General features: G+C 40.7%; 1 protein-coding gene across 2 annotated transcripts in view; it reads right to left on the reverse strand.

The window, feature by feature from the left end:
• Positions 1–21,411: 21,411 nt before the first annotated feature.
• Positions 21,412–27,186, reverse strand: part of ZNF462 (zinc finger protein 462) — a 103,631-nt gene continuing 97,856 nt past the window's right edge. For both annotated transcript variants that reach the window (XM_089682609.1, XM_089682607.1), the window contains 3 exons: positions 25,792–25,906; positions 25,308–25,428; positions 21,412–23,880 (listed from right to left, as the gene is read on the reverse strand). In XM_089682609.1, coding sequence (XP_089538735.1) covers positions 23,715–23,880; positions 25,308–25,428; positions 25,792–25,906 — 402 coding nt within the window. In that variant the 3' untranslated portion in view covers positions 21,412–23,714. The remainder of the gene's footprint in view (positions 23,881–25,307; positions 25,429–25,791; positions 25,907–27,186) is intronic.

The following is a 27,186-nucleotide window of genomic DNA, read 5'->3' on the forward strand; positions in this document are numbered from 1 at the left end:
GGTTGTGGGGGGTGCAGAGATGAGAGAAAACAAGGTCCAGGGTATTCCCGTCGGAGTGGGTGGTGGACTGTATACACTGTGCGAGTGCAAAAAAAGAGGTTAAGTGGAGGAGTTGGGATGTTGCCGGGTTATTGATGTTGATAGGGATGTTGAAGTCTCCAAGGATGATGGTGGGTAGCTCGGAGGAGAGAAAGAAGGGTAACCAGGCAGAGAAGTCGTCGAGGAAGCGGGACACGGGTCCAGGAGGCCGATAGATTACTGTAATCCTCAGAGGGATTGGAGAGAATAGTTGGATGCAGTGGGCCTCAAAGGAGGAGAAGGATAGAGAGGGGGGGTTTGGGAGGACTTGGAAGGTGCTCAGCGGTGACAGGAGCATACCAACCCCACCACCTTTTCGACTGCTGGGTCTGGGTGAGTGGGTCCAGGTGCGACCTCCATAGGAGAGTGACGCAGGGGAGGTAGAGTCAGTGTCTTGGATCCAGGTTTTGGTGATCGCTAGGAGGTTGAGGGATCGGGAGACAAAGAGGTCGTGGATGGCGGTGAGTTTGTTGCAAACCGATCGGGCGTGCAGGAATGCACACCAAAACGGAGGGGTGGTTTTGGGGAGCAGGGAGACAGGTATTAGGTTGAGGGGGTTGCGGCAGTTCGTGGAAGTAGGAGGGTGCCATGTGGGTGAGCGAGGTAGTGGAGGACCAGGGTTCGGGGAGATGTCCCCAGCAGTTAGGAGAAGAAGAAGGGTGAGAAAGGTGGCATGGGAGCGGGATGTACAAGAGCATGTGAGTCTACCAGTATAATATATAAGCATAACAAATAATACTAAAGGTCTATACTGTAATGCAGTAATATACCAGGAATGAAGGAAAAGAGGCTAGGAACATAAGGACAACTCTACCTGGCAGCTGCACAACATTCTTTTCTGTATTCCTCTTACAATGAGTCTTTGGGACAAGTTGCACATATTATATCATGTAAAAAATTGATTCACAAATATTTGGCTGATCATTGAGGCAGAAAAAAATTATTTTTACATGCATGTTTGTGCCGCAGTCAAGCTAGCCACTGGCAAGCTTCAAAAAGTCAAATCAAAAGCCTGGAATGTCATACATGTGGTTGCCAAACCACTTGTCTATCCTGAAATCTATGCAGCACATACTTGTGAAGCTCTTTATAATAAAACAGCAGGAAAGATTCGTAAACGTAAATGCAGTGCCAAGTCAGAAATGAAGGGAAAGAGGTTAAAGGGAAAATTTCTACTAACCTATTCTCTTCTTAATTGAAGAACTCAATCCTGACTGCTGTGGATAAAAGTTGTCACTAATGGTTTCCAAGACTCATGCCCTTCTTCCTCTGTCTTTGTAGTAGTGGTGGTTCATAGAAAACGGAAGGCTACAAACCTCCCTGATAAGCAATTAAGCAACAAACTCCGGGGTTGTGAGTGAGCACATTGCAAGGTATCCAGGGAAGTCATGTTACCAGGAGTGGAAAACACATAAAAAAGCATCATACAGTCATGGCTAAAAATATTGGCACCCCTACATTTCTGTCAGATAATGCACCACTTCACCCAGAAAATTGTTGCAATTACAAATGTTTAGGCATTCTCATGTTTATTTCTTTTGTTTGTATTGGTATGACACAAAAAAGTGGAGAAACAAAAAGCTAAATCTGACACATTTGAAACAAAACTCCAAAAATGGACTGGACAAAATGACTGGCACCTTCACAAAATTTAAGAAGTCATTGCATTCCAAGTTTGTGATGCTCCTGTAATTTGTAATGAAACTCACCTGTATCAATTAACAGGTGCTGACAATATAGAAATCACACTGGTAGCCGGTTAAAATGGAGAAAATTTAACTCAACTTTTCTATTGTGTATCTGTGTGCCACATGGAGCATGGAGAAGAGAAAGAGCAGCAAAGAATTCTCTGAGGATTTGAGAACAAAAATTGTGGAAAAGCATGCACAATCTCAAGGTTACAAGTCCATCTCCAGAGATCTTAATGTTCCTGTGTCCACTGTGTGCAACATTGTCAAGAAGTTTACAACCCATGGCACTGTTGCTAATCTTCATAAATGTGGACGAAAGAGAAAAATTTATCAAAGATTGCAATGTAGGATTGTTTGAATGGCAGATAGAGAACCTTGATCAACTTCCAGACAAATTCAAGCTGACCTTCAGGCACAGGGTACAACTGTGTAAGCTCGCACTATACGTCGCCATCTGAATGAAAAGGCACTCTATGGTAGGAGACCCCGGAGGACCCCACTGTTGCCATAATACATAAAAAAAGCCAGTTTGGAGTTTGCCAAAGCATACCTGAGGAAGCCAGAATATTTTTGGGAGAATGTGCTGTGGACAGATGAAACAAATTTACAGCTTTTTGGTAACGCCCATCATTCTACTGTTTTCAGAAAAAGCTATGTGGCCTTTAAAGAAAAGAATACAGTCCCTACAGTCAAACATGGTGAAGGTTCAATGATGTTTTGTGGTTGCTTTGCTGCTTCAGGCACTGGATGTGTTGATCGCGTACATGGTATTATGAAATCTGAAGATTACTAAAGAATTCTGGGGTGGAATGTAGGATCCAGTGTCAAAAAGTTGGGTCTCCGCAAGAGTTCATGGGTCTTACAGCAGGACAATGACTCAAAATATATACGTCAAAAAGCACCTAGAGACAAGACGAAGTGTTAGAGAGTACTGAACTGGCCAGCAATGAGTCCAGATCTCAATCCCATAGAGCACCTGTGGATTGATCTCAAAACAGCAGTTAGGAAAAGGAACCCTTCCAATCTGAGAGAGCTGGAGCAGTTTCCGAAAGGAGTGGTCCATAATTCCAGTACAGAAGTGTAAGAAAGTCATTGACGGTTACAGGAAGTGATTGATTTCAGGTATTTGTTTTCCAAGGGGTGTGCTACCAAATATTAAATTGAGGGTGCCAATAATTTTGTCCAGTCCATTTTTGAAGTTTTGTGTAGAATGTGTCAGATTTGGTTTTTTGTTTCTCCACTGTTTTGTGTCATACTAATACAAACAACAGAAATAAACATGAGAATGCCTAAGCATTAAAAATTGCCACACTGTTATGGGCGAAGTGGTGCATTATCTGACAGAAATGCAGGGGTGCCAATTTTGACAGTACATATGTTATTGTGCATTACCATTGGCTTCTATGAGCCTCAAAAGGCATGAAAGTGGACAAAAGAACCTAAGCTAGTTTCAAAAACGTGTTGTACTCTAGCACATACAGTTGTGTTCAAAATAATAGCAGTCAGACATCACTAACCTGATCAATCACTGTTTTTGGTAGAAATGATATTTCTACATGGCAAATAATTTACTAGCAGGTGTAGTAGAGTAATAGAAATCCAACAGACCCAACAGTCATGACATGCATGCTGCTGATTCTGTGTAATTGAATCACTAATTGAAAGGGGCCTGTTCAAAATAATAGCAATGTGGGCGTGTCCAAGATGGCGACCGGAGCGGCCGCATAATCCGGAGCTCCGTCGCCGACCTATACAATCCACCGCCATCCGTGCTGCTGCGGACCACGGCGGAGCGGCTGGATCCTTGGGTGCTTCCCCTGTGCCTGGGAGAGAAGCCCCGGGGGATATCTCCGCCATCTGTGGCGGTGGATGCGCGCGGCCTAGCGCGGCCGCATGGTCCGTGACTCCGGAGGTTTCTGCCTGCATCCGCTACCATCCGGGCGGCGGCGGATCCCCCTGAGACATTGGTGACATCCTCTGCATCCCCTGGACCTGGGGAAGAGACGGCGCAGCATATTGCCGTTCCCTGTGGCTGCGGCCTACTGCATCCGGACCGGACCTCCTCCCCCTCACATCCGAGCTACGGTGAGTGCAGGAGGCTGGTAGACACTGACCATCCTATCCCCTTTGACATCTCGGGAGACGGGGCTCCCGCCCACCACTCCAGGGACCCCGTTCCTCTGTGATTGAGGCCTTTGCTGGGCCCAGAAACCCACTGAGGCCTATATACTTCCCTGGAGGGGTGCATGGGCTGACTATATTTGCCCTGGAGGATTCTTGGGCCATCATGAGGGATCCTCTGTCCTATACTTGCCCCCCCGTTCATCCCAGACCCTGGAGCTATTAATGGGGTACACCACGGCCTATGTCCACTCCACATCCTCATGGCTTGTTAACTGTATTTACAATATAAAGTTTTTTCGGATAAGCTTGACAGCGTTTATGTAAATACAACTCTAAACCTGATTCGGGCGTTATAGGTCCCCTGGGGTCATTATCTCCTTTTATCATCCGATTTCCAGTTGATCACCCCCGGGAGACTCTCTGTATGCCGTCCACCAAAAAAAAGAAGGGACAAGCTCAAAAGTCCCTCACTACATATCTACTTAAGACACACGAGATTTGCAACATGTCTCTAGGTGACGCACAACGAGCATCCCTATCCGAACCCATGCGGGATATCACAGCTCCTTCATTAACTCTGGTCAGTGAAGATGCACAGCAACTTACAAAGGGTGACCTGGAATCTTGCTTGGAAACCATGTACACCAAATTGGCCGCCAAATTCCAATCAGAATTACACAAAAGCACTAATGTTCTCTCTCAGGAAATAGCCACATTGGGCTCTAGAACCGATCGCTTGGAAACTAAACACGATGAACTTAGCCTGGCCTATGGGGACCTTTCCAGAGAACATGATCATCTACAAACGGCCTTTTTACAATTGCAGGCACAGGTTGAAGACCTTGATAATCGCAACCGCAGAAATAATCTGCGAGTCAGGGGAATTCCGGAATCTGTTTCTGATCTCTCACAAACCGTTACCAAGCTATTCAAATCTCTCCTTCCGGATCGCAGCCCCGGATCCTTTACCTATGATCGCATCCATAGAGCCCTCCGCCCTAAACCCCCTAGTGATAAACCGCCTAGGGACATTGTTCTGTGTCTAAAGGATTTCCTGACCAAAGAAGACATACTCAGAGCTGCTCGCAACACTCAAACGATCTCGGTTTTACAAATTTTTCCAGATGTTTCTCCGGCTACATTGGAGAAGCGCAGGAAAATGAAGGAGGTTACAACGGCTCTTTTTTCAGCTCGTATCCGTTATAAATGGGGCTTCCCTTTTAAGTTGATAGTTCCACATAATGGGAGCACATATATTGCTACATCCCTTCCTGAGGGCAGAGAGATCCTGACCAAGTTGGGCCTGGCGGATGCCCCATCGCCTCGGCGTCCCCCCTCTACACCTCGTGTCTCTCCTATCTGGCACACTCCATCTCCACGGAGGGAAAGGAGGAGGGCCCGACAAGAACTGGGCTGATGGGACCATGCCTTCCTGCCTATTATTACTTGCATCGATGATCCTGGTCAGCGGTTTCCCTTGATTGGGATAGGAGGCAACCCACGGGGTGTCTATTGTTCAGCACCCCCTACACCTTGGGGATATATATATGTGTTTTTGTGGACGCTGTTGAGCTGTTTCTGTGTTTATATAGACTATATATGCTTTCTCGTTGATAACTGGATGTGTTTAAGTCTAACAAGGGTCTTCGGGCCCTCTGAATATCGCCCACTGATTCATGGCCTCACAACTCTTGGACACGTTACCCCACCCTGCCTCCTGACATGACCGGAGGAATCACCGCCCGATTATGGGGTGACGGCTCCGTTTTTCATGTGTTATGGAGACAGGGTTTGGGCCCGATTGGCCCTTTGATGTTGAAATTTTTTGTTTTTTCAGCTAATTGCATACCTGATCCATGTCTCTCAGTTACTCTTTTCATTGTCGCAGCTATCATTGCTTCACTTTTACTGTTTTTTGTCTTTTTTTTCCTTAAAAATTTCGTACATGATGTTGGCTTGATGCCGGTGTGTGGACGTCACGACCCCCATTTTGGGGTCTGGATGTCCCCCAGACTCGTAATGCTACCCGTAAATCTATTTGTTATGGACTTGAAGGTCCTTACACCTAGCCAAATAATTCGAGTATATGTCTTGTCAATGTGTATTTTTTTGCTGATGGTAATAATTTTTGCATATTATGGCAATTCAATGTATCTCGCATAATGTCCAGGGTTTCAACTCGCCAAACAAGCGCAAAACAGCCTTTCTCCAGTATAGGCGATTAGGGGCTAAAATTATTTTATTGCAGGAAACACATTTTGCAGCCGCAAAACACCCGACATATTTTCACAAATCCTATAGACAAGGGTATTATACTTTACACTCCTCCAAGAGTAGAGGGGTGGCCATTTTTCTGCATAATTCAATCCCCTTTGAGGTTCAACATGTGTACCGTGATCCAGACAGTAGGTTTATTATTCTTAAGGGCACCCTTTCAGGCCGAGAACTTACAATAGCAAATGTCTACGCACCGAATTAGGCACAAGCTACCTTTTTCTCAAAATTTTTTGATGTTCTTGATAGATTTCTGTCACCCCATCTATTGGTGGGTGGTGATTTCAACCTGGTAGCAAATCCTCTTTTGGACCGTAGCTCACTCTTGCACTCTTCCCACGCCTTCCCAAAATCACTTACTAAAAGACTAGAGGCCTTCCAGTTAGTAGATGCCTGGAGGGCGCATAATGTAGGAGCTAGAGAATATTCATTTTATTCTCACCCACATGACTCTTATGCTAGATTAGACTATATTTATTGCACCCCTATTTTATTAGCAAACTCTAGGATAGCGAACATCCACTTGAGTCCTTGGTCGGATCACAATATTATAGCCTTGTCTATCACATGTATGGGACTTGCACCCACTCCCTTCTCATGGAGACTCAATGATTCTATGCTTACGGATGTTGACTCCCGCCATGAAGTAGCTGCATCTATTTTGGAATATTTTCAATCTAATTCGACTCCTGATATTTCTCCAGCCACATTATGGGTAGCCCATAAGGCGGTCCTACGAGGCCGCCTTATTTCTATGGCTTCATCCAGAAATAGAAAACTATGGCAGCAAATTCTGCTTCTTACCCGAGAGTTGGAAGCACATTACCGAAGTCATATTGCTAACCCATCTCTTCTTAATAAACAGTTACTATCTCAAAAGCGCTTAGAATTGAATACTCTGCTATCCCAAAAAACTGAAAAAGCTCTCCGCTGGTCAAAAGCCACATTTTTGTTACATAGCAACTCGGCTTCCACTATGTTTGCAAGGAAACTGAATCACTCCATGCGCCCCCCACATATTTATAAATTGCGTACTAACTCGGGTGCTATTTCATCTCTGCCTCAGGAGGTTTTGGGCATTTTTGAAAACTTTTATTCTAACCTATTAGCCCCTCCAAGGTCGGACTCTGTTTCACCAGCAGCCTCGTGGCTAGATTCTATACCCCTCCCTGCTCTCACACCTTCCCAAGTTGCTTCTCTTAATGCCCCCTGCACTCTGGAGGAGATAACTCGTGCAATTAGCACCCTGAAAAGCTCTACTGCGCCAGGTCCAGACGGGTTCACTGCTAGTTATTACAAACATTTTGCCTCTACTTTGGCTCCCTATCTGATAACTTTATTTAATGATGTTTTGCAGGGGGGTAGGTTCCCGGAGGAGATGCTGTTGGCTAACATGTCTTTAATACCCAAACCACAGAAAGATCACAGCTTACCACAAAACTATAGACCAATCTCAGTAATGAATAATGATCTGAAAATATTTAGCCGCATCTTGGCGGACAGGTTGGCCCCTATTATCTCCTCTTTGGTCTCTCCGGACCAATCTGGATTTATCCCAGACAGATTTATCACTGATAATATTCGCCTCACGCTCAACGTTATTCAAGATGCTAATTTACATTCTAAAGAGGTCTTGCTGATGAGTCTGGATATAAACAAGGCCTTTGACAGCGTTCTTTGGCCCTATATGTTTTCCTTGCTACGAAAAATGGGCTTTAATAACGAATTTTTAGCCGGTATACACGCCTTATATGACTCTCCGAAGACAAGAATACGGCTCCCTGGCTGCAATTCAGACTTTTTCACATTGGGTAGAGGTACCCGTCAGGGCTGTCCCCTTTCACCCCTTTTATTTGCACTGGTGTTGGAACCCTTGGCAGTAGCGATCAGATCACACCCGGATATTTCAGGCTACCCATTGTTAGTCTCACAATTTAAAATGAGCATGTATGCTGATGATGTTATGCTTTTTCTTACTAACCCGTTGACTTCATTGCCTAATTTATGTGTCATACTGAATGATTTTGCTATAACGTCAGGTCTTACTGTTAATTTTACCAAATCGGTAGTTATGCCGATTAATATTCCTGATTCCCTAAGTGCATCTCTCCGCAGCTCCTTTCCATTCCGCTGGTCTACAGACCGGATATCCTATTTAGGTATTAATCTCACTCCCAGTTATTCAGATATATTTGCTGCTAATTATCCACCGTGTATATCACGTCTATCTACTCTACTGAGGATTTGGCATGGTTATCCTATTTCCTTCTTGGGTAGAGTCACGGCTGTTAAAATGAATATTTTGCCTAAACTTCTTTATCTTTTTAGAGCACTTCCAGTTCCAGTCTCAAAAACGTTTCTGAGCCAATTTCAGCGGACCATTAATAATTTTATCTGGGGTAATAAGCGTGCACGTTTTGCCTCAGCGATTTTATACCGCTCACAACGGACTGGAGGCCTCGGTCTTCCCAATTTTTGGATATATTATCTTTCGGCTCGTTTTGCGCAGCTATCACAGTGGGCAACTATTAACTCTCAGATCCCATGGGTCAAATTTGAATCTCAGTCCATACGCCCATTCTACTTACCGAGCATCTTGTGGTCCAGGGTCTCTCCACGTTCACTTACCTTTTATAACTCCATAGTGACCCATTCAATGACACTTTGGTCCACATACAAATTTAAATTAAATTTGGTCTCTCCTATTCCCCCCGGTATTTCATTTTTTGGTGATCCAACTTTTACACCAGCTTTTTCTTCTCCTCAACTGTTTCGTTGGTGGTATGATCAATCTCTTATCAGATTATCTGATTTTCAAAGAGGAGGATCTTACATTACCTTTGATATGCTACGCGCGCTTTTTGATATTCCCCTTCGCGAGTACCATCGTTACCGACAGATTAGACACTTTTTTGAATCACATTCTGGCCTTACACCGTCTTCTCTGGTTTCCTTTTTTGAACGTACCAGCCGTGACTCTCCCAGGGGTAGGGGTCTTATTTCCAATTTTTATCACCAATCTTTACTTTGTCTTTTTCATACGCCTCCGTTGTACCGACAGAGGTGGGAGGAGGATAGTGGTACCACTTTTTCGGATGAGGATTGGGATTCCATGGTGGACAATATCTGTAAAAGCTCTCGATCTCTTTCGGTTCGTGAAACGGCCCTTAAGGTTTTAACTAGATGATATTATACCCCATCAAGACTACATAGATTGTACCCACAAACGTCCCCTCTATGTTTTCGAGGCTGTGGTTTTACAGGCACTTTGGTGCATATATTTTGGGATTGCCCGTCCATATCTTTGATTTGGCGCAGGATATCCGAGGTGGCCACCTCACTGGCGGGTACCCCAGTATGCTTATCTATTCAAACTTGCCTATTGGGGGCTCATATCCCAGGGGTCCCTGATGCCATTATGAGATTGATACATACTATTTGTATTGCCACTTTATGGTCTATTGCCTTACACTGGAGATCCAGTGCTGTACCTTTGGCCTCCATCCTGCACAGAATTGATGCTGTAATGCTCATGGAACGCATTCATTATACTTTGCTGGATAAGATGCACTTATTTGATAAAAAATGGGAGTCATGGAGGGATTATAGACATTTATTGCATGATTGATAACGTTTTCAGTGAACAATGACTGACAGATGCTGTTGACAGACGTATTATTCAATTTCTCTTATCATTAACGTATTTCATGTACTTGCAATCTACTTTTCTTCTGTTTCTTCTCTTCATTATTATGATATCTTTTTCTGAATTGTACTTTTCCAAAGTGCCTTGTTTTTGCTGTTAATATTTGAAAATGTGCTGTTATTTTATTGTCTACTTATACTCAATAAAATCGTTTGTAAACAAAAAAAAAATAATAGCAATGTGGAGTTCTATTAGTGAGGTCATTCATTCTTTGAAAAACAGGTGGCAATTATTGCCCTTATTTAAGGAAGGAAGGCAGCAAATTTTGTACATGCTGGTTACAGTGCATTTCTCTCTGAAATTCTGAGGAAAATGGGTCGTTCCAGACATTGTTCAGAAGAACAGCGTACCTTGATTAAAAAGTTGATTGGAGAGGGGAAAACATACAAAGAAGTGCTCAGCTAAAATGATCGTAAATGCTTTAAAATGGCAACCAAAACCTGAAAGACGTGGAAGACAGCGAAAAACTACCATTCGAATGGATAGAAGAATAGCCAAAATGGCAAGGACTCTGCCAACAATCAGCTCCAGGAAGATCAAAGAAGGTCTAAAGTTACCTGTGAGTACTGTTACAATTAGAAGACGCCTATGTGAAGCCAAGCTATCTGCAAGAAGCCCCCGCAAAGTCCCACTGTTGAAAAAAAGACGTGCTGAAGAGGATACAATTTGCCAAAGAGCACATTGACTGGCCTAAAGAGAAATGGCGCAACATTTTGTGGACTGATGAAAGTAAGATTGTTCTTTTTGGGTCTAGTGGCCGGAGACAGTTTGTCAGACGACCCCCAAACACTGAATTCAAGCCACAGTACACTGTGAAGACAGTGAAGCATGGTTGCGCAAGCATCATGATATGGGGATGTTTCTCATACTACGGTGTTGGGCCTATTTATCGCATACCAGGGATCATGGATCAGTTTGAATACATCAGAATACTTGAAGAGGTCATGCTGCCTTATGCTGAAGAGGAAATGCCCTTGAAATGGGTGTTCCAACAAGACAACGACCCCAAACACACCAGTAAACATGCAACATCTTGGTTCTAGACCAACAAGATTGACGTTATGGAGTGACCAGCCCAATCCCCGGATCTTAATCCAATAGAAAACTTCTGGGGTGACATACAAAATGCGGTTTCTGAGGCAAAACCAAGAAATAGAGAAGAACTGTGGAATGTAATCCAATCATCCTGGGCTGGAATACCTGTTCACAGGTGCCAGAAGTTGGTTGACTCCATGCAACACAGATGTACAGCAGTTCTCAGAAACAGTGCTTATACAACTAAATATTAATTAAGTGATTCAAAGGAAAGCAAAATCTTCAAACATTTTTCAGTTTATATAGTGAATGTTTGAGTTTGTAAAGAAGACTACAAACACTGCTATTTTTCTGAACAGTCTAAAATTCACTTTTCTTCAATTTTTTTTAGAGGAACAACACAGATTTGATATATTTTTCTTCATGTCTTGATTTGGAATAGAATGTGTAGTGTTCCCAATGCATTTGTGTGGATGGAAATAAAAGCTATTAGAAGGATTTTGAGCTTTATTCACTTTTTTCAACACACTGCTATTATTTTGAACACAACTGTACATGTGAACAGGCCCCCTCTATAACATTGTTCATATGTTTTTAGTACATTCTGATTCACATGTTAAAATGCAAATACTGTATGTGCATGGGTGCTTACTCTCAAAAAACAAACACATTTGTTACCTTTTGCACAAAAACATAGCAAATTTCTTAATTTTATGATTTCTTTGATGTAAAAATGATGTTTTCAATATTTGTATATAATTTAATTAAAAGACTAGTTTTATAAGCTTTACTCTTTTAATATTAGTACCATTGCAGTGAACAGTGAACACACTGAAAACACTTATACGAGAGCTGTTTTAGCCAACTACCAGATTTGTATTTGTCCATTTAGTGTTGAGACATACACAGTCCTGCAATACAGCAGAGCCTAGTTGTTACCTGAGTTTATTCTATTGCAGTTAAGCAACAGAATTTTTTTTCCCCATTTTCTTCCAAAGCCGTTTTTTGTTTTTTTTGTTTTTTTCTGAAAAAAATGAAAAAAAAAAAAAAAGGAATGTGGATTATGTTCTTTTACAATGATAAATAATATACCTATGACATGGTATTCAAACAATATAACATGAAGACCTTAATGAAAGATTTCTGAGACTTTTTGTAAAGTTTTAAATTATTTCAAGTTCTCTCAGCTGAAGACAAGCAAATCCTGGAAAACAATTCAAGTAACACTTTACATTTCAATGCAGTTCTCAAACAAGAGAAATATGCAGTTATGTCACTAGGGGGGTACTGCAGGGAAAAGGCTCTAGTTTAATTTGCTTGTGGGCTCCATCTTGTACCTCTTACAGTTGGGTGATTGTTGGGATACAGTAGATGATAGTTTCTGTCCTCCTCTCAGGCTTTAATTGACAGGTAAGAGGGTACATTTGACAAATTAGTTTATCTCTATAATGTTCTCCACCACCACAGCATAATGTTTCCCTATAATCTGGTCAGCATATTGGTTTTTCTTTTCTTCCTCCCAGTAAAATGATGAGGCCAACATCTAGAGTTTGAAAACATTTCCACAGTCCAATTTTTGGTGAGAGCGAAACTGCAATTTGCAAATAATGCGAGAAGAAATATTATTTTCCAAACGCTACAAGGACGATGGGACACATCCTTGCATGCAACAAGTGCCCTAAAGACATGAAAAAATATTTATTTAATTTTAATGATGCGGACCAGAATGAAAGTGTGAGCAACATTTACCTCCAGAATTCTCATTCCAGAAACACTCTTTCTGCTGCTTCTGGATCATCACAAGTTTTAAAAAGCAAGTTTAGTTTATTTACTGAAGAAGCTGTACTTTTATTTCAATCATAATAGTTTTATATACATTACGTTTCACGTTCCCAGACTTTCAATTTGTAAAAATAATACTAAATTTATTTTTGAATTTTTCCGAAAATGTAAATTTTTTTCCAGAAAAAAACAGGAGAAAAAACAATTTTTTTCCCCCATGGCTTCAAAATTTCTAGATTTTTTACATCTCTATCTAGAACACCTCCCTTCTCCACCTGATTGGACAGAGAAGGAGTAGCATACTGTTTGGCTTAACCTACTGCACACTTTTCTGCCTGTGCATGTAGAATACCTGATTGACTCCTAATGCTGAGTCTCTCTTCACAGTTTGATGTTAACTGCACAAGAGATTAAAGGAAGCTAAAAGTAAGCCGTTTTCAGGCACTTACACTAACTGCATTAAAGTAGAAATAATCACAATGGTTTAACTGTTTCGCAAAACAGTTACATTTAAGACATGTCTTTGATAGTAACTGTCACAGTTGCTTGTAGTTCTCATCATAACTGTCAAGTCATAAAATGGCTGGTGTCATAAGTAAGTGCGACACCAGGGTAACTTCAGACCAAACAGAGGCAGATGGCAGTTTCCTTGGCCATAAAGATAGAATTTCATTCTGTTTTAAAGAAGAGAAATTTTTAATTACCTGTAAATTCAATATCTTGGAGTACAGCACAGGACATAAGATAAGTATTCATAGGCCTGGGTTATAGGCACAGGTCCTGATAGCCTGATAGCAGGTGACCTCCAGGGACAAAGACATGGTCAGGATGAGCCAAGGTCATAGATGATGAGGCTGAAGCGTGGTCAGGTAGCAGGCTGAGGTCAGTACCAGGGAAGCAGGCAAGTGAGGTCCAGTAGCAGGCCAAGTTCAGCACTGGGGAAGCATGCAGAGAGTAGTCAGAGGCGAGCCAAGGTGGGTATGTGAAGTCCACAGAGCAAGGTCAGAAACTAGCCGGGTCAGCAATGGGAAATCAGTCAGTATAAAAAGGAACACAGGTCACACTGAAGCTGAAGAACATCCAGCGATTAGCACACACCAGGGTTTCTTTTAAATTAACTGCTTGGCGCATATGTACATGCACACAAATGCGCCTACATGTCAGTGCGCACTAGATATTAACTTGAGCTAGTCTGTGTCCTGGTACACAAACTCCACTGGTTCTATGTCCAGGCAATAAAGTGCAATTGCCTCTGGGTCCTTTGGAGCAGAGCATAAGGATGGCAGGACTATGTCTTCATTGAGGTGGAGGATTGATACCATGTTAGGAAGAGAGGATGGTCTTGGACGTAGAACTGCCTTGTTATTATGAAAAAGAGGGGGCTGTCATTGCAGAGACATGTTTGACAAACGTGATAGTGACCAAAAATGCCACTTTACATTCATCTAACAGGATATTTCTGATTGGCTCAGTGGGTAGATTCTGCAGGGCAAAGAGAAACAAGTTGAAGTCTTACTAAGCACAGGGTGGCCTGATGTGAGATACACCTTTAAATAAAGGTTTTGACTAGGGAGAGCAAAGCCAATTTTTTGTTTTTAAAACGAATGGACAAGGCCAAAACCTGTACATTAAGAATGCTTAAGGTCAAGTTCTGGTCAAGTCCTGATTGTAGGGAGGCCAGAATGTGAGGCACAGAGTAATCTCTGGAATCAAGTACCTGTGTTCACACCAGGCAAAGAAGGATTTCCCTGTACAAGAATAGATCTTTCTGGCAATGGCTTTTCCTGCTTTTAGCAATGAGATTTAGCAACTCTGAGACTCCTCTGTCTCTTAAGACATGGGCTTCAACAGCCATGCTGTTTACAGCTAGTGGTTGGGAAGCAGGATGGAATAAAGGTGCTTGAGACAGTAGGTCTAGTCTGTTGGTGACAATCCAGAGATTGTCTTCTAGCAGTCTGAGTATGCCCAACAGGTTCTTAGGGTGTAGGTGTAGCAGGATCTTCTAGGCCAGTTTGGTACAGTAAGAATCATCTGCTCTGTTTAGTGGAGCAGACAAGATAGAATTTGCACCGGGGAAGGCATAGATTAGCCTAAACTGAGACTGGGGGATTATCAAGGCTTCTGATGCCAGTGCTAGAGGGACCTGCCACAAACAGAGGTGATTTGTTGTTGAATCCAAAGGCCAGGATATCCACATCCAGAATTCCCCATCTCTGACATATCAGGTTGAAGGTATTGGGGTGAAGAGCCCATTCCTCTTGATCCAGGTGCTAGTGACTGGAGTAATCCAATTTCCAGCAGTTCACTCTTGGTATGTGGACCACAGAGATCGCCAGACAGTGTTGATTATCTTTCTTACCTGCTTCAACGCTGCATGGGTCCTGGTGCCCCCTTTGTGTCTTATTTCAAAGCTCTGCATCATGCACCCTGCTCCCTGGTAGCCCTCTTTTTTTTCTTCTTGTCTCCTTTATTTTTCTTTTTTTGTTTTTTCGTTATTTTTTTGGTTTTTTTTATCTCTATTTTTTCTTTTACTTTTCATCTGTTATTTTCCTTTTAAGGTTTTTATTTTCTTATTATTTGTTTTTGCATTTTTTTATTTTCTTTTTAAATTTTTTTTCTTTTCTCTTTTCCCCTTTTTTCTTGAATATTTTCATACTTTTTCTTTATCTCCATTTACATTCTTATGTTTCCATTTTGCTTTTTTTCTTTTCTGCTATTTAATTTTTGTCAACTATATAGGTTTGCCTCCCTTCCTATTAAACACTCTGTTCACCTCTATACAATGCTCTACATCTGGTTGGCCCTTTTTTTTGCCTCCACTCTTTGTTTCCCGTGATACCCTCTAGAAAGTATGTATTACAATACCGCCTGGAGTCTGGCATTACACTGACATCATCAGTTTCTATTACACCAATTACCAACCCATTCACTGCAGTGTGCATGTGTGCAGTAGATATTGCCTTTGGTGGATGGCATACACACCTCCACTGGTGCTTAGTAGCGTCTAAACAAATTGCAGAGTTATGTCTTTCCCCTGGGATTGTGTATAAAAGGCTAATGTCCCCAGAAACGTTTGATATCTCAACAACAAATTTTGCTATTTTATGACCAACACTTATCTCTATTACAACCCTGTATCTGCATGTAATGGATTTCTGAGTTGTGCTTAACAGTTGAGATGTTTGTCAGTTATGTCATTTTTTGAATAATGTGTTTATGGTGGGCTTATGGTGTCCATATGACAACAGGGAGCTAGGTATGGCCAATTCTCTGCTCTATGATTGGTGGATGGTTCTTTAAATATTGTTCTGTTTTGCATTGCACTTGTCACATGCCTGAGGAAGGGGTCCTGTGAGACTCTGAAATGTTGCTTCTGTAACTATGATGTGATTACTGAATAAAGCTTTGGACTTGTTCTGGACTTCCTTGGTGTGTGTTTACATTTCTTGCACCCTGCTAGGGTGTCCTTGCAGAAGGTGGTTCCAGTGTTGCAGTACCATTCTAATTGATCTGAGCACCAGGATATTGATGGGGAACTTGGCTTCTTCTGACAACCATGTTCCCTGTACCATAAGGGACTGGAGCACTCTTCCCCAGACTGAAAGGCTGGCATGGAATCTAGTATCACTTTCCAGTGATAAGGAAGAGACAAGTTCCCTATTACTAAGGCTGTACTGACGATCCACCAAGCTGAAGAATGTCTTGCTTGACTGGATAGGAGCACTGGTAGGTCGAGATTCTAGGTCAACAAGATGTTGTGCTGGAGAGCCCTTGACTAAAAGTGGGGAAATAGCACAGCCTTGAAGATGGCTGCCATGAGTCCTAAAACTCTCATGGAGAATAATATTGTATGATGCCTGTTTGACCGCTATTCTCAAGCTTGAGCTCTGAGACAGAGGATTTTCTTCTCTGAAACAAAAAGCTTTCCTTGGGATATGTTGAGGACCAAACCAAGTGTACCAGGTGAAGAGAAGCCTGGAGAGCAGATAAGCTTTGACTTGGATGCCCTGAGTTTTTAGAAAGGCAGGAAGAGGTGTTAGGACCTTTGTGAATACTCTGGGAACAGAGGATAGGCCAAAAGGCAGTATGACAAACTGGAAGGGTTTGTCTTCCAGTGCGAAGCATATAAAGCACTCATGAGGTGGATACATGGGAACATGCAGATAGGCATCTTGGATGTCGAGTTCTCCCCTTGTCTCATAAAAGCAATAACTGATGTTGGAGATTCCATTTGAAATTTTGAAGGTATTTGTTGAGGGATTTTGGGTCCAGAATAGGATGAATACTCCCATGAGCTTTGGCACTGGGCACAAGGTTGAACAGAGTCCTTTGAACCTCTCTTGTGGGGTCCTGGCAAAACTTAAAGTTGGGTTGTACTTCGGTGCAGGGGAAGCATCATCACTCTGAGGTTGAGTGTTGTACGAGCCCTCTTCAGAGCAAATGTTCACCTAAGTTTTTTGCCTGGTATCCACCATAGCTACAGGTGAGCTCATAGAATAGATTGTGGAATATAGGCTAGGCGCCTGGAAAGAAAACACAACATCCCGAATGTACACCATTCTCTAGAAAAGTCCTCTTGGTGAAAGGTTGTGAGGAAGTTTCTGAGTACTTTATAAGGGCTCTAGACAGAAATGGCAGTAAATTGTGTGACCAGTGGTATGATATAACACTAATTTGTTTACCTGAGACTCTGAGCGGTTGAGTTTGAGCTCCAAGTTTGAAAAGTTTACACTGTATAGTGAATACATTCAACATAACCCCAATTTTTACAGCAATGGTCAGAGATATAGGGCTCAGACTTCACCTGTCATAATGGGCATACTCCCCAAAGTGGTTTGAGCTCAATAGGGAGGGACCATGGCCCTGTATAGAACCCTGTGGCTAACTGCATACATTGGAGAAAGTGCAAAGTGAGTGCCTACGTAGGACCCAGTGCCTAAGCAACATAACAGGCTGTTCCCACAACATGGGGTCTGGGTACGGCTCCCAACATTTTACTGAGGTTGCATTTCATATGATTTACATCTATGGCTGTATTACAAGACATTGAGAAGTCAATGGAAGAATCCAAAGCTAAAATAATAAACTAGTTAAGCTAAGAGTAATTTCTTTATAAGAAAGAAGGTTCATCACATTAGTACACTAAGATGAACTGAGGACCCAGGGTCTATGAATACTCACCCTGTATCTTGTACTGTACAATTATGATAAAGACGTAGTGTAGCTTGAGATAAACTCCACAACATAAAAGGACATAGCTCCCGGACCACGGGAAGTCTAAATAATTCAGTATTATGTACAATAGGGAGTAGATACCTAGTTACAGTGTCCAATTAAGAAAAACTTGAGACACCAAACAGAATGAGTAAACTACCCACTGGTAAAAGTAGGGGTATACCTAGTTTATGATTACAAGATCTGTAATTCACTTGAGAAAGAGATTTGATTGTTTGACATACTGCAGCTGTACTAGACTGAGGTAAGTCTGTCTCATCTACAGATCTCCTACGTTAAAGTGGGTATGCAGGGCAGGAAACAGGAGGTGTGGGTATGCCACTGTTAAGTGTATGACCAAAGAGATGCCTTTCTTCAAACAGTAAGTGAACAAATGCATCGCATAAATGTATCATCTGTGTCCAAGGCATATAGCCCAAGTGCCCTACCCAAATGCAATTACATTATTGACACTTAGATGTCTCCAAGACACCATCGTAACTGAAGTAGGGGACTTGAGACAGTTGCTTAATAAGTTGCAAAACTAGAGGGTGTTGTTCAGTGCTAAAGGAGGTTGTCCTATGTGATGTATGGTTTAACAAATTAAAATTGCCACCAACAGAGGATGAAGAGCGGTTTAATTTGAAACTGATATTTACATAGAGTCCCAACTGGATATCAGTGAGGTCCCTGAAAGTAAAGGCACCATCAACCAGAGTGACAGATGTCCATTAGGAATTAAAAAGTCCACAAAAGGTAAGGACCATTTGTCAAGGAATTCTATTTCCAAGGCAAACTGCTTCTTCACATCGTCAGGCGGAAGCCATTACTGCAATGGAAGCTCCCAGTCCTCAGAGAGAAACTGTTCTAGAACAGAGGATATAGGGGAGGTCTTTGTTTCAGACATGCTCCAAAAAATGCATTACCCAGTACTGCTGGTTGAATCGTTATATCAGGGGTCCCCAAACTGTAGCCCTTGGGCCAAACCCGGCCCACCGCTCAAGATTTTATTTGGCCCTCTGATGCAAGAGGGGACTCTGATAAAAGGAAGGGCTCTGATGGGGATTCTGATGTAAGGGGGGCTTTTATATCCTCAAGTTTATTTTACATATCTGATTACAAAAAAACAAAGTAAAATAAATTCATTCCTTTAAATGTAATTTGCTCATTTACGAAACTGATATTTTTGACCTGTGAATATTTGTAAAATTTACAATGTGGCCCTTGTAATGAAGTGTTTGAAAACCCCTGCTCTAGATCATGGGTCTTCAAACTTTTCAGTACAAATGCCACATAGCATATTTTACAAATACTTGCCAAAAAAAAATCAGCTTTATAAATCAATGAATATTAAATGAATGAAAAAGTTCTACTTGGATCTTTTTTTTTGGAATCCACATGATAGGATTCACAACAAATGTGAAAGAAAATACAAAGTTCCCCCTTACATCAGGATCCCCATCAGAAGCTCCTTGCTTCAAAAGAAGACCGTTGTGACAGGACTGTCTTCAGCGCATCTTAATGGATATGCTGTACCAAAACAACTAATCCAAAATGGGACAAGGCCATACGTATTCACAAACCAAGTCAGTTAGAGTTAGTAAGGGTTATAGGCAGCTGAAGTGAACAAGTCGCTGTAAGCAGGCAGTGGGAAAAAAAAACAGAGACTGGATTATCCATAACACATTTCAAATAGTGATAGCAGAGGGAAAATGCTTCCTTCTGGGCTGAAGGGGTTGAAAAGAGATAAGAGTGCAACACTTTTTCTAGTGGATGACTTTAACAGAATTTCCCTCAGGCTGAACTGTTACCTCAGGAATTTTCAAAAGAAAAATAGCTCTCAGTTGGTAAAATTGTGACACAGTGACCTTGCTGCAGCCTGGTTGGCCTTAATGTATTAAATGAGGCTGGGTCACTCCTACAGAATGTGCCACAAACTGGATAGCAATACCAAAACAGTGCAGAGTATAGTCAGGATATGTTACTTGCAAAACATTGTCTTGAAGAGAAAAATCTACGATTTAGAGAAAATGTCAATAGAAGAAAAAAAATTTGTAAAAATATACAAAAAGTTTTCCTAAGGGCCCATACTTCTAAAACAAAAAAAAAGAGCCATGACAGTTAGGAGCAGGATTATGTAAGGGCTGACCTTCAGCAGTTTTTTTCCCCCATTTGCCAGTGTCCATCTTGCCTAAGAATTACTACCTTCTTATGTCCCTCAATGGACAATAAAGACACTACATTTTGGTTTATGATACACTTAAAGCTAAAAAAACACTTTTAATTCACCATAGGCAGTATTAAAGGTAAAAATAGCAATCCTCTATAGAAAAAGTAGTTGCAACATTTCAAGCCATTGCAGGCTTGGCTCCTCGCTTGAGAAAGAGCCTATTATGGCTTGAAACTTTGCAACTGTGTCTGGATGATTGTGGTTGTTAACTTTTTGCTGCCCAATAACTTCAAGATGTCCTCAAAGTAGACTTCCTTATGAAAGGAAAGAAAGAATTAGTTTAACAATTCAAATTGGTCTGAGCTCTGTTCTATTTTGGACTATAGGTGTCATCTTAAATGATTGATTCAAGTGAATATTCCTCTCTTCCAGATGATCATATTCTTAATTTTTTTTAAAAAATGGAGGTGAGTAGTGTCCTGTGGAAAGAAGACAATAGTGGCCATTGTTGAGCTGTTCGGACACCTGTCCCTGATCCCCATCTTCCTCCTCTGCCTGCTCCAATAAATTTTATGACACCAAAGAAATTAAGCACCTCCTAGACCACTACAAAGATAGCAGTGTAGCGTAGGGGTATGCAGCACATATAGACACATTCCTATTGCAGTGTCATTAAACTTAACTTAATCTTACAACAGAAACTTTCATTTGTGCATCTTCTGTATTCGTAAATACCTGGTTGATCCTCTTGTTTTTTTCCCCCACTTCCTAGATGCAGGTTCCAACCTTATAGCAGTCAATTTTCCAGCTATAGCGTTGCCATTGTGACTCTTGTCATTACTTCCAGCCTCAAGCGACCACACTGTAGTCCGCCCCTCACTGCCCCATATTATCTAGCAGGGGCGTATCTGTCTGAGTGTTCATTGGCAACATGCGACCACAAAAGCACCAATCAGTGCTCTGTGGGCATGGGAAGACCCTATACATCTCATGGAGTGAATTGAATAGCTTCATCACTTTTTTTTTTTTGTAAATGTGCCTCCTCCATATATCACTGCACGGCGAGGAGCAATTTAGCGGTGTTACGTGACTGCAGTATATACACTCTGCAATAAGGTAAATGGGCAACTTCTTTTGATATACAACCCATTTAAAATTGATTCTTTATTAACAAAAAGGAAGATCTAACTGAAATTTAAAAATTGGGTTCAATGACGCTTTAATTTTGATGCATAATGTACAGCTACTGAAAAAGGTAAGAGTGTTGCTAAGATTATGTACAGGTATACTTTAGCAAAGCAGTAAAAAATAAAAAAGCAGTAAAGAACTACAAACAGTAAATTTTAAACAATAATGGTCCCATAGTTTAATTAACTGGTTAGCAAAGCAAAGTCCAATGGATTACAATATTTACATGTTATTTTAAAAAATAAAGTAGTGATAAAGCATCAAACTTCACATGTCAAACAGTTTTTGGTAACCACTCCATTGTTTCAGCATGTACAAGGAGTTTCAAGAAAAGGCCAATCAGTATCTTGCAGTTTTCAAAGTCTATCATCTACTTTCTATCTTAACAAAAAAAAATGTTTACAAATCGCTTCTTAAACCATAGCTTTAAGCTGAAGCCTTACTAGGTCTCCTTTTTCAGAATTAGTACAAACCTACTGTGTCTTTCTTACATATAACTTAGTTATTGGAGGCCTGGAGAAGTGTAAATGTAAGTACAAAGCACATATGTTTGCAAAAGCAATCTCTAAATATGCCTGTCTAGCAGTTTCCAGCAAGGTCAACCTGAACAATTACTGCTCAAATGCAAGAGGAATGAGGTAAATTTGTACAGTACTCAAAAGAGTCCCATACTAAATTTGAATGACCCCTTTAACTGCAAGTTGACCGATCGCACAAAAAATGTTACATAAAAAAAGTGCAACATGTTAATTTAAAACCAAACATATGCATATTAACCACACATTTACCATGGTTAATCTTTTCAAGATGTAAATACATTTTTTAATAGAACAGACAAAAATTACAGTTAAAAGCTTGAACAATCAAAAAATAAATTATATATACTGTATCTGAAGGTCACTTCTTAATTTCTACAACTCAAACTAAATAAAAACCCTCCAAATGTAAAAGAATGGTCTGTTCTAGAACAATGTATGATAGACGTGTAAAGGTTCTGTAAAAGGTTCCATTTTGCCAATATATGTTAACCACATAAGGAACTGAATGCCACAATCGCTGTTTGCTGCTAGTGAAGACCCTGTGTGGCATGTTTTTTTTTAGTACATGGGTATTTTGAATGATTGAGGGAACCTACTGTGATTTGAATATGTATGCTGTCATGCATTTGGCATTGCTTTCAATTGTTTATTTGCTCAGGTTGTGCATCTAGTAGGCTTCAATGGACCCCATAAGCAGTACTCTTTAGTTCTGTTATCTGTGTGCTGTGCTTGCACACAGGAAAACCTCTGTGTACACATATATTTAGGTACTGTAGGATGAGCGTCTAACATATGGAAACCAAGAATTCTCCAGGATTGTATCAACAAGGCAAGTATGGATTCAAAAGGGAGAAATGGCTATTGGCCAACTTTGTAAGTGGGGCATGGTTTGGACCCATACACTCCTAGGATTCAGGCAGGCATACAATTGTAAGATGGAATATCTTTCTGTAACAAGATAGCGTCCTAATATCAGACGTCCTTTTGCTTTGTAAGTATCATATAAAACCAAACGTTTATGAGAAGTGCCTCATTTGCAGATTAGTATACTAAAAAAAAGATGCATTTTATTGGTTGAATAGGGATACAAAACAAATGGTGAACATTAATATTACAGTCTTAACCACAGCCTCCTCTCGTCAAACTCAGAATCGTGCTGCATTGGTCTAATGCCGGATTTAATAAACAGGCTGAAAAATCAGAATTCCTAAATTAACCTTTAAGAAAAAAGTGTTTGTACAACTGTTTACAAATAGATACCTTGTATTCTAGTAGGTTTTAAATTTTTTAGTTTATTAAAACTTAGAAAAAAAAAAATCACAGTATTTTAAGACAAAGCCCACAAAAGGATCTTCAAGAATATGTGTATTTTCCACACACTTAGTTCTTTTTTGTTCACTATTTTAGCAAGCTTTCCTGACATTCATCCGCTTGGAAAAGCAGCTTGGGTAAATGCAGAGAACTCCCTTGGAACTTTTTTCTTGAGGTACTAGAAGTATAGTGACCAATGCAATTAAACAGGAAAAAACTGACATTTTATTTCTCATCTCTAGAGTAAATGCAACAGAATGGAAAGTACGTATTAAAAAATTGTCCCAAAAGTGGTGCTTTTTAAAAGTACTGCCATGCAGTATTAGTCATTCTTAGCAGAAAAGAGTGCACTAGAAAGTCTGTGCCGTCAAGCAAAAGTTCCATTAGTCCTTGTTCAACCAAAATTCATATTAACGAAGAGGAAAGGTTGTAGTGAAGTCATTCCTTGACTCAGTTTCTCATTTAAATAAATGAACTTTATACAAACTCATATGAGTATCAGTGCTTGAAAAATAGAAGATGCTACAAGTCCAAAAAAAGCAGCTTTCTATCCTTTCCTCAACTGTGTCAGTGTTCAAGCAACATTGTGTCTCCTGGAAGAATTATTCCATTTTGGTCACCACAAGGTTCAGACATGATGTTTTTGTTTGCTGAGAAGTGTCAATACTTTCCTCTGCTTGCTTTGCTTCATTATAAGTGTCCCCAACATTTTCATTTGGATTTATGTGTTCTTCATTCTCTTTCTTATTTTCAACTACAACTACAGTCCTGTAAAATAAAAAAAAAGTCATCAGATTTCCAAATTAAAATAACATTTCCGTTTGCTTTAAGGTGGGGGGCAGAGAACATCTATGCGTGACTTTTTTATCTCCTGTTGCTTTAACATACTTGCCATTACTAAAACCTGGCTTCAAAAATGTGATTCTGCCTTCTCCCTTGGTAGACTTTACTGGACTCACTCACCCAGACCCTGTGGACGGAAAGGAGGTGGAGTTGTACTCCTTCTATCCCAACTGATCTCTTCTTCCTACTCCTCCTCTCGATCACATTCCTTTTTTTGAGACCCACTTTATTTGTTGGTTTTCTTTAATTTCTCTGAGTTTTGCAGTAATTTATTAGCCTCCTAGACCAGTATCACACTTTTTTGATGACTTCCTTTGACTGGTTACCTTACTTTATCTCCTCTGAAATACTCACTATCATGCACTATCATCCCTGTTAATGTTAACAGTCCAGCTACATCTTAACTTCTCAACTTAACCTCATCTTTTGACTGAACACAATGGAGACACACTTCCACTCACTTCGACATTAACACTCTTGACCCTTGATTCACCCATCTCTGCACACATTGCCAACATCGTATTTCCTCTCTCTGCTCACAACCTCATCAGTTTCACAGTGTCCTTGTCTTCAACCATCTATCCCTTCAAGCACCCCTGTCCTCTCCTAACCTGGCCATCTCTGTCTGCAACAGTTCACTCTCATCATCACTGAACGCACTTGCTACTCTAACTACTCAAATAATCAGGCCGACAGTTACAACCTTGGCAAACCGACAACACTTTAAATATCAAGCATCACTCCGGATTCTGTGTGCACCAGTTTTAGTAAATCTCCACCTTACTTTACTGGCAAGGCAGTAAATTGCAGACCAGTCCGAGCGTTTCCCTGTTGTGCTGCACTGCTTGACATTGCAGTGTGATTCATTCTGGTGAGCTGCGATAAAATGCAGCATGTCTGCATTTTACCACAGCATGCTGCAGCGCAAGTACTATTCTGAGTTACAGTGTGAATGGGACACATAGGAAACAATTGTTTCCTGTGTATCTCTGTGGTGACAGCTGTTTTACAATGTGGTAAAAACATCTGTCTCTGCCATTAACTATTCCTTACACACAAAAAGTTAGAATAGTTGCAAGTAGAATAAAACAATGATGGTATTACATCAATGGTGCTATAATAGCTGTACAATTGTAATGTCCCTAATAAATTTACCAAAAATTTAGAAATACTAAAAACAGGGATTTGACTAGCTTCTCTGTGACATTACACAAGGAATCTAGAACACCCAATACTGAACTCTTTCAAGTCAGGATTTCACTTTTTTGGCTTGATTGCTATAAATGTGACATTTTTTAAATTTTTAAGCAGACCTGTATAGTCAATAGGTTTCCGAAAATCTCTTAACTTACATGCCATGCCTTAAAACATGCTTTTCCCATTCTGTGCTAAGTGCAAAGGTTCTTCCACAGAATTCACAAGGGAAACGCTTCTCTTCAGCAGTAACCTTGACATCAGGAACCTGCATGGTAACTAAACAAAAAGAAGCAATCATTATAATAGATGGACTGAATTTCTGACACAAAGTACTTCCTCTGGCTCACTCAGAAAAGTGTACAGCTATTCATAACATGAAAATATGGCCATCCAAACTCATATCTGAGTGGCTCCTAAGCCTTATGGCTGGTTCAGAAGGAACTAGTGATGGCCTAGGTTGGAAAACCTTTTTTTAACCCCACTGATGACCTTACACTTTACAGTCAACCTAAAAAAAAAAATGTTAGCCATAAAAGTGCAAAGTTACATCTGATCTGTAAAAATATTGTACATTTAAAAAGAAACCGATATTTTACATAGAACACTCATTTTCAAATTCAAATTAAAACAAACACTAACGTTCTTGCTTAGCAGCAGATTCTTCTTCATCACTGCTTGAAACCTCTGTTTTATCTTTCAACTGTTCCAACTGATCCAAATTAACTAGTCCAACAAGCTCAAAATTGCGGCACACCTAAGGAAACAAAATCAGATATGACAGCTGATACTTATATGCACATATTTCAGTAGCACTAAAAACTATTGCACAACATCAATTAATATGATTGTCAGATGTAACAAATACTAACAGCTTGGGGATCCAATCAAGTACTACCACACAGTATTTTCTGCAAAACAGGAGGATCTACAAAACGAATCCCATTGTCTATTAATGTATGTATGATTAATTGGAAAATGTTCAAATCATGTCTTGCAGGGCCACAGAATTGAAGAACATAGAAAAGGTTGTATTATAGGACTATGCTACCAATGACATTCCCAGTCATGTATGTAAAAGGATGCACACCTGTGAAAAAAATTGACATGTAAAAAGGAGCACCTGACCTTTCCTTTGCTTCATTATAGAGCCTGGTGCACTAGCAGTCAACCAATCCAGGGTCCCTGCACATACCCGGTCTCTGGTTGACTGAAAGCGTCTTGGCAGTTCACACCATCAATTTTTGGCCCAAGCTGCTGTTCAATTTCAGCTGAGCACCTGAAGGTAGTAGCGGCTTCCTCACCATCTTGAGGCTAAGCTAAATGGTAAATTCAAGTATCACCATGGAAAGGGGTGTGCTACAAAGTCCTTGGCTCTAAGCCCACCATCGTCTACAGCAGTTCCAGAGAATCTGCATATCCTTTAATTCTTTTTCCAAAATAAATGTAAATGTTGCTTTAAAACCTGTTGTTCCATGCCAAATGCTAGATAGATATTCTGCTAATATTATAGCTAGATAAATGCTATATTGGCAGTTTGGTAGTTTTGGAATTACTACACAGGAAGTCAGCTGTGCATTGGAAAATATAATTTCCAGCTCCATCATTTTCATGTTCTCTTCTGATAATCTGAAACATTCACATATTCACACAAATTAAAAGGGGAACTAAATCCTCTAATAGTTTTTCAAAACAGTTACATTGAAGGCTCGTCTGTGGCAATAACTGTCAGAGTTACCAGTATGCTTATGTCATCTCCCAACTGAACTCAAGCCATTAGGCTAAGGTCACATTTGCAAAAAATTCTAACGCTGACACTAACACTAACCAATGCACCGATAGTGTTAACATACATTTTTGACGTGTTTAATGCAAGTTTAACCACTTGCCTACCGGGCCCTGTGCATTCATGAGTTACTTCTCACACTCCAAAGACATGCTGGCAGGTTAATTGGCTCCCATCTAAATTGACCCTAGTATGTGTATGCATGTGAGATAAGGCCCTTAGATTGTAAGCTCCTTGAGTGCAGGAATGAT

The sequence above is a fragment of the Staurois parvus genome, unplaced genomic scaffold (genome assembly GCF_062004578.1).
Source record: "Staurois parvus isolate SC_StPar_1 unplaced genomic scaffold, SC_StPar_1.0 ptg000292l, whole genome shotgun sequence".
Classification (NCBI taxonomy): domain Eukaryota; kingdom Metazoa; phylum Chordata; class Amphibia; order Anura; family Ranidae; genus Staurois; species Staurois parvus.